The 15,931-nt window shown below is 40.9% G+C and overlaps 2 protein-coding genes across 4 annotated transcripts in view; one reads left to right on the top strand and one right to left on the bottom strand.

Moving 5' to 3' along the window:
* The window catches only part of LOC109528698 (solute carrier family 2, facilitated glucose transporter member 1-like), a 13,839-nt gene extending 6,483 nt beyond the window's left edge, over positions 1 to 7,356 (top strand). Inside the window, exons 4-10 of the mRNA XM_019891615.1 lie at positions 881 to 1,121; positions 1,946 to 2,108; positions 3,365 to 3,552; positions 5,517 to 5,621; positions 5,701 to 5,802; positions 5,910 to 6,113; positions 6,562 to 7,356. Coding sequence (XP_019747174.1) covers positions 881 to 1,121; positions 1,946 to 2,108; positions 3,365 to 3,552; positions 5,517 to 5,621; positions 5,701 to 5,802; positions 5,910 to 6,113; positions 6,562 to 6,768 — 1,210 coding nt within the window. The 3' untranslated portion in view covers positions 6,769 to 7,356. The remainder of the gene's footprint in view (positions 1 to 880; positions 1,122 to 1,945; positions 2,109 to 3,364; positions 3,553 to 5,516; positions 5,622 to 5,700; positions 5,803 to 5,909; positions 6,114 to 6,561) is intronic.
* A 220-nt stretch (positions 7,357 to 7,576) lies between these two features.
* On the bottom strand, positions 7,577 to 15,098 carry mthfr (methylenetetrahydrofolate reductase (NAD(P)H)). 3 transcript variants are annotated; one of them, XM_019891687.1, is made up of 13 exons: positions 14,944 to 15,098; positions 13,474 to 13,487; positions 13,118 to 13,379; positions 11,645 to 11,883; positions 11,441 to 11,551; positions 11,180 to 11,373; positions 10,557 to 10,807; positions 9,524 to 9,658; positions 9,205 to 9,385; positions 8,713 to 8,895; positions 8,530 to 8,631; positions 8,334 to 8,453; positions 7,577 to 8,247 (listed from the first exon to the last, which is right to left on the bottom strand). In XM_019891687.1, exons 3-13 carry the CDS (start codon positions 13,363 to 13,365, stop codon positions 8,029 to 8,031), a joined length of 1,983 nt encoding a protein of 660 aa, XP_019747246.1. In that variant the 5' UTR covers positions 13,366 to 13,379; positions 13,474 to 13,487; positions 14,944 to 15,098; the 3' UTR covers positions 7,577 to 8,028. The 3 variants fall into 3 exon arrangements, with proteins under 3 accessions (XP_019747246.1, XP_019747247.1, XP_019747248.1); XM_019891688.1 differs by lacking the exon at positions 13,474 to 13,487 and having other exon boundaries at positions 14,942 to 15,098; XM_019891689.1 differs by lacking the exon at positions 13,474 to 13,487 and having other exon boundaries at positions 14,960 to 15,098.
* Between the last annotated feature and the right edge of the window lie 833 nt (positions 15,099 to 15,931).

Genomic DNA, 15,931 nt, shown 5'->3' with positions numbered 1-15,931 from the left:
AAAAAAAAAAATCTAAAAACAAAAAGGCCGCCAAAGTACTGGGAAAATCTCAAGAGTAAATGAATAAATTACCCAAATGATCAATATTTAAACCAACAAAGAAACATCAGGAAACAAAACAGTCAACAGTACAAGAATCATGACATGACAAAGGGGAAGATGATTTGTGACAAAAAAAAAAGCAAAACAAAAAAAATAAAACAATGAACCAACAAAGACTGAACAAATACAAGCAAAGTGACGAGGCAACGGAGGTCACCGAGAAGAAACACGATTGGCTGGAGGCGGCTGATTGGTCACAATGTTATAATGATTTGGGATTTTCAAAGAGTAGTCTAGTCCGACTGTTGCTTGAAAATGGCGGAGGAGTCTGAGGTGGAGAAACTCGCTGTGGGGAAGTTCAATATGTCAATTCAGAGTTCACTCAGACACCATTTTCAGAAATAGGCAGAAAACCAACCAGGTCACCCCATTATCATGTCCATTCCTATATACAGTCTTCCCATTGAATCCTGAATTTGAATAATCATCCCTTGGTGAATAATATCAGGTTAAAGTCATATGAATCAAGCTGAAATTTGTGTTTTTTTTCCTTCTTTGTTGTGGTTCAGATCATTGAAAGCTTCTACAATGAGACGTGGACGAGCAGGTTTTCCGAGCCCATCTCTCAGAGCACATTAACAGCTCTGTGGTCCCTCTCAGTGGCCATCTTCTCAGTGGGGGGAATGTTTGGTTCCTTCTCGGTTGGCCTCTTTGTCAACCGCTTCGGCAGGTAGGAGTCCCGTGCCCATTGATATTGAGCCAATTATCAGCAATAGGAATGAAATCAAAGAAACCGAATGGCATTTTTTTTTTTTTTTTTTTTTTTTTTTTTTTGAAGGCGGAACTCCATGCTCATGGCCAACGTGCTTGCAGTTATTGCTGCTTTGCTCATGGGCTTCTCAAAGCTGGCTGCCTCATGGGAATTACTCATCATTGGACGCTTTACGGTGGGCCTGTATTCTGGCCTGTCCACTGGCTTTGTGCCCATGTATGTGGAGGAAATCTCCCCAACGTCTCTCCGCGGAGCAATGGGCACTCTGCATCAGCTGGGCGTTGTCATCGGCATCCTCTTGGCACAGGTATATTACTTCTTCCTCAAACAACGACAGTGTTTGCCGCTATTTCTTTTTGGGGTCTTGACAATATACTTCCTTACTGTAATGTCCTTGCATACAGGGAAGCAGAACCTCAGTCACCAAAGTGCTTTTCAGCTCTTTATTGGAATTGTAACGCACACGAACACAATGAGCACACTCAAGCTGGAATTGTTGTTGACCAAAGCGCACACCGATCCATTCCACATATTGTTCTTCACCTTCTGGTGTGCGCGCCTTAACCAAAATGTCTTTACTTTTTTTTTTAATGGCACATCAGGTTTTTCGGATCTTGTCATTTTTCGTTTTTAAGTTTGACCTATGAAAGCTTGCACAATCTAGATTTTACATGTCATTTATAGCTGTGACGTTTCAGAAAACAAAGTAGCACCTGTTTCTCAACCTAACCCTTTATTCTTAAATATTACTAAATATGTTACATGTTATTATTATTATTATTTGTTTATTTTTATTTTTTATGAAAAACTAATGTGCAAGAGAAAAAACAAGGGCAGATTTCGATTCAGTGCAAAAGAATTCAGAAAAGTTTACTTGAATCGCTGATTTAAAAAATGTCGTAAAAATATGTTGGCCAGTGTAATGGACTACAACAATATCAGAGCAGCAAATAAGATGCAACTTTGGTTAAGCCACACGGTTTATAGACTGAATTTTATGGTTTATAGTTTTTAATTAATTTAGCCTGAAAAGGATACTTAGTTCAAGTTTATTGGCTTTCACTTGGAATAACTGTTGTATTATATTGACAATACTCACAGATGTAACAATGTCCCTCATATCTTGTGCAGATTTTGGGGATCGAATCCATCATGGGTAACGATTCGCTCTGGCCAATGTTGTTAGGGTTCACTCTGCTGCCGGCCATTTTGCAGTCTGTCCTGCTGCCTCTCTGCCCAGAGAGCCCAAGATACCTCCTCATCAACTGCAACGAGGAGAGCAAAGCCAACAACGGTAAGACACGCTCCAAAGTACCCCTCCCCAAAATGTTCTCATACATTACATATTTATTTGCAGTATTGTACATGTAGATCATGAGTTGAAATGTGATGAAATTGGAAACCAAAACTTAACGTCAATAAAAAAATTAAAAATTCTTAAAACAAATAAAAAAAAAAAAAATAGTGAATGCATGAAAATATCTATAGTTGCAAATGACACGGTGAATGGTTGTATATATGTGACATGAGATTGGCTGGCGACCAGTCTAGGGTGTACTCCACCTCTTATTCCAAGTTAGCTGGAATAGGCTCATTCACCCTAATGGGGCAACCACGAGAGAAAATTGATATTTTTTATCATGTATTGCTGTTGTATGGTGTCCCACAAGGTTACATTTTGGGGCCCTTGCTGTTTTCATTTTATTTACTGCCCTTGGTTCCATCATTAAGGAAGCATAGTATTTCCTTTCACTGCTACATGGGTAACAGTCAGATCGATATCTATCCCGCTAAGCAAAAAGGGCGATTTTTCCTGAAGACCACTTTTGTCTGGTGAAAATCCGTAAACTTCTTAAATCTTCAACGAAAAAACAAGTTATGATGTTTGGTCTCAGTAGCGTTGCACATTTCCTCCCCTCCAGCGTCTTCTCGAATTTGGGTTTTAAATTGGACATTGATTTCAAAGAGGTCTGGCAAATTGGCGCTGTTGTTTAATCCATCTTGAGCATCTGGCTAAAGTTACGCCTCTCCTTTCACAAGAGCACTTAGAAACCACGACTTAGTTAAATCTCAGCTAGATTGCTGCAGTGCACTTTATTTTGGAGTCAGCCAGTCCTCCCTTAATCATCTCTAGTTGGTCAAATGCTGCTGCTTGCCTCCCAACTGGAGGTCTTGGGAGGGAGCACATGACTCCAATTCTGACCTTCCTTCACTGGCTCCCTGGACATTTTAGTGTTTCCTTTTAAGATTCTTTTAATTGTCTTTAAATTGTCTCACCCCAACTTTCCTCTCTAAACTCCTCCACCTCTACGTGCCCGGTCAGCAGACCAGATGCTACTGGAGGTACTGAGAACTAAGTGGAGATTCAGAGCTGGGGAACAAGCTTTTTCCATTGATGTTATGAATTAATAATTTAACTGTCTGATTTTTATTCCATGTTCAGCAATTTATATGCAGCCTTGGTTGTTTTTAAAGTGATCTTTCAATAAAGTTGACTTGACTTGATCTACGTATCCATCTCAAGGTTCATACATTACACTCATTTTGCAGTGTTGGTGAAGCTGCGCGGCACCGAAAACGTGAGCGAGGATATGACAGAGATGAAGGAAGAGAGCCGGCAGATGTCGGTGGAGAAAAAAGTGACAATATTCGAGCTCTTGCGCGCCCCCGTCTATCGCCAACCCGTCCTTGTTGCCGTGATGCTGCAGCTCTCACAGCAGCTGTCTGGGATCAACGCTGTAAGTTGGCCAGCAACTCTTACGTTCTATTCACATGTGATCACTGTACGGAACATCAAGCATCGAGTGGGATTGGCTTCAGCTTCCCTGTAACACCAGCCAGGATAAATAATATTGAAAGTGGAGGGATAAACATACTGTACATTAGTGCATGCCATTCTGCTAAATTAAGACTATTTCAGTTTTAGGATGCATTTTTAATCCTGAAGGAAACCTGAGATGCAGTAACAGTGTCAAAAATTGGAAAAGAATTAGTCAGTGAACACGTGGACCTATACGAAGGCCAAACGACTGAACACCAGTGGTGGGCAGTTACATCCAGTCGGGCCTAAACACTCTCAGAAGCTCTGATGCACATTTATAACTTAAATTCTCATACTTGTTCGATGTAATACTGTTTAATTTTTTCCCAACAGTCTGCATTCTTTATTTCAAAGAATTTCTCCTGGATGCACTGCCTCGTGTCTGTAAATGTTTAATTTTTTTTTTTTTGGGTGTTTTTGTTTTTTTTGGCCAGTCAGATTTGAGCCCCTGCCATGTCACTCTAAAACACACAAGGGCCTTCGTAATCAGTAGTGCTGGCACGTAGCTTACATTTTATCAGCAATGGGACTGTTTCTTTAACCAATGAGATTTGACAGTCATCCTCACCCTCAGTGATGTTATTATTTTTCCATCCTCTGATTGGTTTGGTTGGTCACAGCAAAACTTGTTACAAGCAACTTCGACGACCAAAACGCATCTGTAGTGGTCCGTACACATCAATTTACTTAATAATCATCTCTGGTGAGTTTCGTGTATTTGAGGTAAAAAAAATGGTTTTGTCATGTTGTTAGATTAACATTGATATTGCCTGCGATTGGCTGATGACCAGTCCAGGGTATATCCCACCTCTCACCCAAAATCAGCTGGGGTAAACTCCAGTTCACCCGTGATCTTCGTGAAGATAAGCGCAATAGAAAATGGATGAATGGATGGATGGATATTGATTCTGCTTCTGATGTACCTGCCATAGTTGCGTGTTGTTATATTGTGGTTTTGTGTAGTAGTAGTGACGGTTTCTCTGATTGTGACGTGATAGTGACATTAAGAGGTGGATTAAGTAGAGTTCACTCAGTCCCCACTGAAGGCCCGTGTTACCGAATGCACCGCCCTGCGGCAGCCCTACGTGGCTCATTTGACTTGATGTGCATGGCCAATCCTGAAGGTGCAGCTCCCTCTGCTGGATCTGGTTGAACACTGCATTACTTGTCGCATGTGCTAGTGTTAGTGTGCTGCACATGTGAATTAAGTATTATGAATTATATATTATCAAGTATTGCGCATGGTCATTATAAAATATAAATTATATAAAATCGTCAACAATTGCTCTTAGCAAATTCTATCTTGAAGTTGTTGTCTTGCTAGTATGTCATTTGAAACGTTACTTGACGATTGGGCTTGATGTAAAATAATCAATCTGTATTTGAACTTTTGCGAGCCAGGTTGTTATCTTGCTGTGTTTTTCCAGCTGCTAACGTATAAGCACCGATTACTTCTCATGGGAAATACTACTTCAATACATGAACAAGATGTCAAATCCTTGTCAAGTGGACTTTCTTGACTAACGTTGCTATTTTGCTAAATGTTTGCATGCATGCATACCAGTGATGACCCTGTTAGCTTTTCGTTTGTGCTTAGAAACAGTACCTGAATACAGGGATACATTAATTCATTTTGATGGGCCTTAGCAGTTGGCTCCGCAGGTTGTCATCTTTCTGTGTTAGTACAGTAATGCAACTTTATGGTTGCGAGCAATTCTCATCACTATTGTATTGGCATTCACGCTCAATTTCTAAGGAAAGTGCATTTTCCAAGTTTATGGGACAGTTGCTACATTCTCTTATTTTGATGGAAAACTGCAGTAATTAATTACTGGTAAATATAAACACATCCTCAATTCCTTTTCTGTTCTCCCCTTTTAGGTGTTCTACTATTCTACCGGAATCTTTGCAAAAGCAGGTGTGTCCCAGCCTGTCTATGCAACCATCGGAGCAGGAGTAGTAAACACAGCCTTCACAGTGGTTTCTGTAAGTAACAAAATAAACATTTTGGAAAACGTCATAGTTTAGGTTCAGAATGCTCCAGCGACGCTCTCTTTTTGTGCAGTTGTTTGTGGTGGAGCGTATGGGCAGAAGGCCACTCCACCTGACTGGTTTAATGGGAATGGCAATATCTGCAGTTGTTCTCACTCTTGCGATGGCCTTGTTGGTAAGTGTATTCAATACTGCTTCTATTTTATGTTTAGGTTGTGTGGAGACTAAATAAATAATCGTAACAATTGTGGTATTCCTGCTGAAAGTTACTGTCTCCCGCAGGATCAATACAGCTGGATGTCCTATGTGAGCATTGTGGCCATCCTAAGCTTTGTCGCGTTTTTTGAAATTGGCCCGGGCCCCATCCCATGGTTCATTGTGGCAGAACTCTTCAGTCAAGGGCCCCGACCTGCTGCCATCGCAGTCGCTGGCTTCTCGAACTGGTCTGCCAATTTTGTAATCGGCATGAGCTTTCCATATGTTGAGGTGAGGTTGTTGATGTTTTCCGAAAATAAAAATTCGCTCAAATAGACACTTATCGAGCACCCTAATAGAAGCCTGGATAACTCGGTCAACTTGGATCAGATAGTCTTTCAAAATCAATCGGGATCTTTTGCTGACGTAAACAATGGGCAGACAATACAATCCAATAGTAAAACTGATGTCACAGTGAATAATCAAATACTGTATGACTAAGGGCAGTTTGATGTTCGTAATTTCTAGAACCATTTGAGCTTCTGAGCAAGCGAGGTTCATGTTTTAAATTTTTTCACTCAAATTCTATCTGCTTCTCATCTTCTTTAGTATCAAGTTCCTTGGCCGCAGTGTTTGTTTGGGGACTACTTTTGATTAAACTGAAGTACTATTGAAAAAAGGCTCTCATTCTATTCTGTGCTGTACTCCAACTTGAACACTGGTGTTTCTCTCCCTTCAGCAACTCTGTGGTCCCTATGTCTTCATCATCTTCACTGTTCTCCTGGTGGGCTTCTTCATCTTCACCTACTTCAAAGTGCCCGAAACCAAGGGGCGTACCTTTGATGAGATTTCTGCAGGCTTTCGACAATCAACTGGCCGCGGTGCTGATAAATACTCGGCCTCTGAAGAGTTCAACACACTCAGGGGGGATGATCCTGACCTTTGAAAGCTGTGCTCAAATTTCCTTCATTTCATACATATTTGAATCCCAATTCATTTGTTGTTATCCTTCTATGATTTTTAGTCCATCCGCAAACTGTCAAACAGGGTAGTCACACGTCCTGTTCAGTTTTGGTGCTTCAAGGTCAAGGGACTGGTGTGACACCAAACATACAAATACAGTGTCGTATGACAGTCCCATTTAATATAATTAGTAGCCCTGAAAAGTAGTTCTTCTTTGGTCTTAGTTCTGTGTAATTGCTTAGGAGGTTACTGATTGGGCAAGGCAATGGTTATTTTGTTCTCTCATTGTGTTTGGTTCTTAGTTTGGATGCAAGAGAATAGAACTTGTCAGACACAACACCACTTTCATCTTAATAACTTTACACAAACCTTCAATTTGGGTTGAGCAATATAAGGGTTCTACCTTAACCCGGAGCCACTCCATGGCTGTCAGGCCACCCAGGTGGAGATCTTAGTAGTCATCAATTTAGTGGGGTACAATCAAACTGCATTTACATCGACAGCGGAAGCCAAAATCAGTACAATTGGATTGATCTCGTAGGTACCACAGTTAATAAAGTTAATCCACCCAATCTCCTGTGTTTATTCTGCTGTTGCAAAGTGCATAGATACATATTAACCCATTTAATCCCACAGGTCACATTTGTGAAGGACAACAATGATTTAATTTACAGGGCTCTAAAAATTTTTTATTTAAAAAAAAAAATATTTAAAAGGGCTACCAGTGACACCTGATTTTGACTTTTAAATGTCTGGGAAAATTTGGCATTAAATTGGTTAACACACATATACACATTCACACACAACTATTTATTATTTGGAGAAAAGGCTAAACTAAGACTGAAAAATGTTTCCTAACCTTTATATGTAACACATGTTGACCCACAATGGCACACTTGAGTCTTAACATAAAAAAAAAACAACAACAAAAAAAATCGGACAAACGCAATTGACAATGATTTCAAAGGTGCAGTTAAAAATCTGAGCTCAGTAAATAGTAACTGTCAAAGAAAACAACTAAAAAAAAAAACAGTCAGCGTAACACTGAGTAACAGTAATTGAAAATGCCGAAAAGTTTTTCATTCCTGCATTTCTGGCTAAAATCCTAAAAGTACAAAAGAATTTTTTTTAAAAATATTGTCAAGTAAACATTTTTTTTCTTAATAGCAGCATTCCAAAATAGTCTAGGGGTGCTTTTTTATCATTTCATTTAAAATTAAATAAAATAAAAATCATCATCAAACTATGATGACACTTCATGGAGTGGTGACTGTGGAGAAGCATCCAGCTGTTCAAACATGTCATCGATCACCTGCCACAGGCAGTTGTCCAGTGGGAAGTCATTGTCCACCAGATTCACCAAAAAGTAGTTGTCATGAATATATTTGATGATCATCCGAGAAGGTGACTCGTCTTCGTACAGTTTGGCCCATTGCTCGATCCACAAGGCAAAAGCCTCATCCTGAGGGCAATACCCGGATATGTTTGTTCTAGGCAACGGGGATGCATCAGGGCAGTTCGCAAACATCTTGACGCATGTTTTCTTACCTTCCAGAACATAAAGCTGACCGGGTCCACAATGGTGGGCTGAACAATCTCCCTGCCTGGGAATATCCCCCACGTGACGGCATTAGGTTGCATGTCCGGGGCGTTGGTCAGGTTACGGCCCTTGGTGCAAAATATACAGTATGGTTATGCGTTGACAGAGAAATCAGGAAAAGCGTGGCTTCCTTTTGAAACTTACGTGCACGTTAACAATGTGGTAGTTGACACGGGGTTCATACTTTTTCAGTACTTCGAGGAGAGCAGACACATTTTCGCTGGAGGTGAAGAACTCCAGATAGGCCTGTTGGATAGAAATGACTGAGGCAACGTGCTCACACGCCGCACAAAAGCGACGCCCGTTTTATCGATCAAGTGGTTGTACTTTCTGAAAGACGTAGCCTCCGGGAGGGCCCCAGCCCACTATTGGGTCGGTGGAAGGTTTGCCGTTGATGTTGGGCTGAGAGTTGATAGTTAGCACGCCTCGTCTGTTCACTTTCTCCAGTTCATCCTTCAGTAGGTTGGTTTCCTGGGCCAGAGGCTCATCATTCCAGGGCAAGCACATCACCTGACAAAGAGGAATGCTTAGCACTTGATTTGTGTGGGCGGCGTCGGGCTTCTAGAGCAGGGGTGGCCAAAGTTTGGCCCACGACATTCTTGAAGCATATTTACACTATCAAGATTCCTGAAATATGTGTTACATAAGTGTGTTTGAATGTTTGTACCACTCATTTAACGGGCAAAAGTTGAGGGCATTACAATACTTGAGTGTGATCTTTCTGCGCCTCCTCCCTTTACTTGGGCTTCTGCGTGAGCTAAACACTAAAGTTAAAGTACAATTCAGATACAAAGAGGTGCTGTAAAGGGATCCATCTACCTTGTGTCCGTTTCGATTTGGCTGAGCTGTGATGTAGGAGGTAAAGACCTCATAGACACTCGCCTCATTCTTCAGCTCCTCTCCCCACATCTTTAGCAAGTCTTCTTTGGATGACTTGCTCTTCAAGTAGAACAAGTAGTAATCATTCAACTCACCAAAAGCTGGAGATGAGGAGTTACCCCTAGTAGGAAAAACAACAGCATGATCTTTCTTCTGTTTTTCAAGCTAGGGTTTTTTTTCTGATATAGAAAGCAATCAACAATCTATCACATTCCTTTCATCCTCCTACTTGGATTAAAAAAACTGACAAAGATCTTACCATCTGCCATTTGGGAATTCATCCCACTCCTGGGTTCTGTAGATGTAGCTCTTGGGTCTGGATGCCCAGAAGATGGGTCGCACGTCCTCGACCTTTCGCTTGGGATGTGCACTCACCGCCCAAGGAAGAGGCCGTCTGACAGAGAAAACAAGCTCTTCTTTGGACAACAGTGCGGGCTATGCAAAGGGAAGAATCTGTAGTTTCCATCGAGAATCTTTTTGACACGCACGGAACAAAATTACAAATGCAGCACTTCTGTTTTCGCTCCAACTTTTCAGGACCTGAATGCACAGCTCGAAGCACACAAGGCCCAGTTTTCTCAAAGATTGCTCACAAAGCTGTGTCTGTCTGTGTTAGTGAGCGCTTGATTAAATAATCTGGCCACTGGACAGGTGTAGCATATGAACATGCTGATTCGTAGATATGTTGCGAGAACCAATACTAGGTATCAGGCCGATGCAGGTCTGACTTTTAGGTATTGTGTACTCATGGAGGAAGCTGATACAGGTCACCGATACTTAGAGAAAAGAACATTTGATCTGGAGTAAGTCCACCTCGGCAGTAGTTGGCGCCATAGTGAGGCAGTTTGACACGTCAGCAAATCCTCACCTGCTTGCGTTAGAAAGAAAGCTTTTGTTCACAATGTTTTGTCATTGTGGAAAACGAAATTTGATACATCAAAAATACTTGAGGTATCGGTATACTTGGTATGGATAAGTCCTCCAAGAGTGAACACACGTACTGGTATTGAATTAAATAAAATTTAATTGGTTTTGAAGTGGGCTTCGGTTGTGGGCAGCCTACAGCACAAAGTGCAACAATCACACTCTCTAATCAGCACTTTGACATTTCACACCTGTGTGATGGATGGACTATCTCAGCAAAGAAGAAGAGCGCACCATCACAGCTTTAGGCCTTTGGTGTGCTCAGAATAGTTTTTATCTTTGAGTTCAGCTTAAGAAAAATAGCAAAACAAAGTGTGCCACATTTCTATTTCGGTTCAAAATATTTGGCAGCTACAGGGATGTCTCACCTCGGGTCCTCCACCCACAGGCCGAGCTGCCGGAGGACTTCCATGGTGGCGACTTCTCGATTGAGAGTGTAGAAGTGCAAACCGGGTACTTTGCCACTTTGCAGCAACACTCTGCACATCTCCACCGCTAGTTGGATGCCATAGTTCCGAATAGCTGCATCATTGTCTTTGATGGGCTCAATGACTTCCATGATCTCCTCCGGCACCTCCAATTTTGAAAGCTTGACAAGCTGACGCAGAGACTGGTAGCCCTGAAGACAAATACAATTCAACTCCAGAGTCATGTGACCATATGATCAATATAAAATGACTTGCAGGTTAAAGCAGGAACAAACTTTTTATTGTAATGCCATGAAATACTTTTTGCTCACTTTTCTCACTCACCGTAGCATGATGAAAACTGAACAGGATCATTTTCGTGCCAACTTACTTCAATTATAGCCCCTTTGCACTGCCTGTTAAAGCAGATTTCAATGCCTCTTTTCCGTGTTTCTATTTTGCATAAACTAACAGTTCAGCGAGACGGTTGCACCTCCCCCCAAAGAAGGCCTGTTACATTCTATTGCAATTCATAGCCAAAATGATAGATATTAAATAACCACTGTCAGTATGTGAGTTGTTACCTGAATTGGGAAGATCCCAGGAAGGATGGGACACGTGATCCCAACTGCCCGACAGTCATCAAGAAATTTAAGGTACGTTTCCGCCCTGAAGAACAGCTGCGTGATTACAAAGTTGGCTCCAGCATCCACCTTCTCCTTCAGATGTCGCAGATCTTCCTCATAGCTTTCTGCCTCAGGGTGACCAGTGGGATAACCTGCGGCACACACATTTGTCATCAATGACCAGTGAGAATATATTTTATAAGATGAGGCCATCCATACCTGCGACACATATGTCAAAGTAGTCATCGAACTCTGATCGGATGTGTTTCACAAGGTCGATGGCATAGTTGAAGCAACCTTCCTCTTCCTCCCAGTCTGCACCCACTGGGTCTGTGGATATACAGGAATGTGGACCATCAATTTCTAAGAGATAAAAATGTACATACCGAGAGAGCCACATCACAAAATAAATGACTCCGCTACCTCCTCTGAGAGCCATGATGTTTTTCAGGCCCAGGTGCTTCGCTTTGGCCAGATAGGCAGTGATCTTGTCTTTGGTTTGGTTGTAGCAGGTTAGGTGGAGGATGCTCTCCAGGCCACAATAGTTGACTGCTGTGCTGGCAATCATCATGGACGACGTTTCCTTGTCGGAACCCGGATCTCCAGCAGGATGCCATGTTATGTCAATGAAGAGTGGCCCTCCGGAGCCCATACGGTCAAATCTGAAGACGGAATGACATTCTTCAATCCAATGCTCCTGAATTGAGTTTTGATCCAAATGAGGAGCTCATCACACACCTATGCTATAAGCCGTTTAAAAAATATATGTTTTATGATTTGTTCCAAAGAGCATTTGGATTCTGACACATTTATAGGACTTTTTTTCCGCCCCCTCAATGACAGCAGAATTTTACATTGCAAGATCTCAACATCCCAGAGGTCAAGGAATAAACTAAGAATGGATTTTAAAAACGCCTTTAAAGCACAGAACTTGGTGAGGTCATCATCCATGTCAAAACTCAGTGGCTTTTCTTTGTTGTAACCCTCTGGGCTCGATGCTGGCAATTTAAATCCCCATCACTTACTTTTTAAGAACCACTTTACAGGTAATGCAAATGGAATCAAACTTATCGAGGGTGTGAATTTTTTTGTCAGATCTTTTTTTAACTTCAGATTTCTACAAATATCTCTACAACATACTCATTACATCAAATTGTATCCTTAGGCAGGGTAAATGTGCCAGACCTAGCATAAATGCTTGTTTTCAGCAGTCCAAAGGCAGGTTACTAAAATAGCACAGTGAGATACATAAAACTTTAAGGCCACAATGACAGAAATAAGAACCCTGTGGCTAAGTCTGCGACACTGAAGACACAAGTTCATTGCTGTTGCTCACTTGTACAGCCCACAAATAAAACATCTAAATATTTTACGTTTTATTTTGACTTTATAAAGACTGCGAGGGACAGTCAGAGATAGTGGATGAGCTAAAAGTAGTCCATGGGCTGTACTAAAGTTCTGATTTAAGAGGTGTTGGCTGTTGAAGACTGCACTAAAGTATAAGCAACGTGAGAAAAAAAAGGTGTAATTGATGTTAGTATTAAAAATGATCATTTTTAAAGGTGTGACATGCACGTTGTGCAGACAAACTGGAATTTGAAGGGTTAAAAAAATGGTTATCTCATACTAATGACAAGAGCCGAAGTACAAAACTTTATGCAGTAAAACGACCCCCCGCCCCTGAAAAAAACTAAAGCAATCTTTGAAATCACAGCTTAATTTCACAAAGTAAAAAAACGTACATATTAAAACGGTGTGTACTTGAAATCACCTGCACAGCGAATTTCACGGTAATATAATGGTGACTGTTGGAGCTCAACACTCTCTCCTCCATATGAAAAGTGCTTTGCTAATATCAGACAGTATGAATACAGAACAAGGAACTGACACGCATACCTCGAGATGAGATTCACTGCACCTGGGGTCGTTCGAGGGGGAAAGAATTCCAGAGAGAACCAGTGGTCCCCGGACTCGATCCTCTTCCTCATCTTGTCTCGCAGCCTGTCTGAACGATCTGAGTCCAGCACTGGCGTGGAACATCGGGAACTCTCCTTGGAGCTCTCCCCGCCGCTGGTGCCCATCCCACTGGAGTCACTCTTACATGACTGGCAGCTGCCATCGCCTAGCTGAACCTGGTTCACCATAACGGGAAATTGCTCTAAAGAAACAAACATACAGCGCACAGTTACTATAGTAATGATACAGAACAGGTCAAAGTTGTGAATGGTACACAATGGATTTGCTGTACTTACAGTTTGTCATTTGACTGTTTTCAGTGGTGGGAAGTAAAGAAGTCCACATATTTGTAACTGTACTCAAGTAGGTACTATAGGTAGGTAGGTAGGTACTATAGCTGCACTCTCCTTGAGTATTTATTTTCATGACTACTTTTCGCTTTTACTCCATACACTTGAGAATATATTTGAATATCTCAGTACATTCTACTACATTCTTCCTCAAAATAGGCTGGTTACTTTGCTGCTATAAATTGGGAATTTCTCCATTGTGGGACGAATAAAGGTTTTCTTATCTTATCTTAAATCTCAGCAGAAAATATGTTAGCGGTAATATGGCAAAAAAAGGTCAACTGTAGTTGGGATTTTGAATGATTGAATTCTTAGGATCTTATCATGTGGGGAAAAAACAGGGAAAAGCAGCGGCATGGAGGAACAAAAACCAGGGATCGATCATTAATGCCGATGAGAAACCAATTCAGAAAAGAATGATATTCCCCATTCACTGCCTTATTTAGGAAAATTATGCTGATGTCGGTCCTGAGAATGACTTGAAAACCAACAACTTCTTAAGTAAAAAAAAAAAAATAATCAATGAAATCTGAAAAAACACAAGTGAAATTTATTTTTTTTCAGTTGTTATCAATAGCCTCACCCCTCAAAGGAGCACTATGCAAGTTTGTAAAAGAGGGAAAATATTTTGTGTGTATGTAACTTCTATTTTTTTTGGTGTGTCTTTTCAAGTTTCAATCATGACTTGCCATGGACGATATTTACCTTTATTTATGGAAAGGGGTTGAACCAGTATTTCTACTTTTGTCTGTCTTTTTAATGCTGCTGTTGTTTTTACACAAGGATATGTTTTTTCTACTAGTAGAGCGTGCAAGTACTTTTCCCATCTCTGATTGTTTTACATGTACACCCCAGAATCATTTTTCGTACACAAATCTACTGTACTGAGTTTCCGCGCGCTGTTGCGATTTACGTATAAGCTCGGGTAGAAACGGAACTTCGTCGTAAAGCGGATACCTCTCCAATATTCAACACATTCCCAACTAGCGTTTTACGAACCTCAAGCTAGAGCAAAGGAACTAAAAACCGCATATTGCTTTGCAGTTTGACAAACAGGGACAGTTCATTTTAATCCGAAACGCAAGCAAGGGTTCCAACGCCAAACTGCGCCCATCCCATGACCATTAGCTTCTTTGTAACGGAGCGTGGTGGTAAACATGAACTCACCCACGAATATTCATTTTAGTCACATGGCTGGGCACATGAAAGCGTGCACAATTAAGTTAGTCATAAAAGGACACGCAATTAAAGTGTAGTGTACTTGAATGCGTTAGCAGCTCCTGGTGCAGCACAGCTAGCAACTCACTGGCTGTGGCTTTGTTCGTATTAACGCCAAAAAACACAGGCTATACCAGCTACAGGCTAAATTCGGCATATTACAAAGGCCAAGGTTAGGTCAAAGTAGTTGGTTCTCACATGTTTTTTCAGTCACCCCGCTTTGTGTTGCCGGTGTTCCAGAATTCCCACGATATTAGTGGGAGAGCAAAAGAGGCGACAGCGTGGAAACTCGGAGGAATTCCAATCGATGACAGATGCTTCCATCAAGTGACGCCCGTAGGTGAGGAATACCTGCCACACTCAAGTTCTTGTAAAGTCGGACAGTTCGTAGTGTGCAGTCAACCGTGTCGATGAGGTCATGTTACCGTAAATTCATCTGCACACGTTAAAGCACATTTTATATCTTTAAACTTTTGTGAATAAAATATAATCGAATGCCTTTGTCTTCTCACATTACACAGGTCCGCCTTCTCCAGTGCTAACGTGCATGGAAAGTATGAAAAATTAAATGAGCTATTAGTCCCCTTCAATAGAAGCACTATGGCTATTTTTGAAAGTAGAAAATTCAGGACAGTTATTGTTTTTTCAGACGTGATGACTATTAGGTTATAGCCCTAAATTCAACATATTAGATTCAAGAGCTAAATATATCTTTACAGCCGAAGTAGTAAATCAATAAGATACTGAATCGATTTGTGGTCAAAGTAGTATTGTTCATTATATGGATTATTGTACAGACATTGAATATTGCACAGTATAGGTAGTGTAGTAATAATTAACATTTTTTAAAATAAAATATCGGTCGCCAAGTGGGCAAACAATATTTTATTTAAATCATGGTTAATTATCACACAATAAAGGAATGATTTCAATGAAATAATTTCATAATGTTTTAATTTAATTAATTTGGGATCTTATTTCTATTATTTTATCACAATCGTTTAATGGCGCATTTATGTATTTAACTGATTTGGGCACGTTTCGTTCTCCAAATAAATGAAGTTCCACCACAATACACACATGCCAATAGCCAACATGCTCTGAAAGCCGGGGCGTATCCGATGCTTTAAGTCACGTGATACTGGATGGCGGTTTAGGGTCATGGGAAAAGTAGGAACTCGCATAT

The sequence above is a fragment of the Hippocampus comes genome, unplaced genomic scaffold, assembly GCF_001891065.2.
Source record: "Hippocampus comes isolate QL1 unplaced genomic scaffold, H_comes_QL1_v1.1 scaffold174, whole genome shotgun sequence".
NCBI classification, from domain to species: domain Eukaryota; kingdom Metazoa; phylum Chordata; class Actinopteri; order Syngnathiformes; family Syngnathidae; genus Hippocampus; species Hippocampus comes.
The sequence above is the reverse complement of the archived record's forward strand: the minus strand, read 5'-3'. Positions and strand labels throughout refer to the sequence as shown.

Bases quoted from the DNA above. Each gene is read 5' to 3' on its own strand.
- mthfr (XM_019891688.1), bottom strand. From the start codon at position 13,365: ATGGTGAACCAGGTTCAGCTAGGCGATGGCAGCTGCCAGTCATGTAAG. The intron at 11,884-13,117 runs GTATGCGTGTCA...TTCCGTCTTCAG, and splicing joins GCAGTGAATCTCATCTCGAG to ATTTGACCGTATGGGCTCCG. The intron at 11,552-11,644 runs GTAGCGGAGTCA...GTATATCCACAG, and splicing joins CATCATGGCTCTCAGAGGAG to ACCCAGTGGGTGCAGACTGG.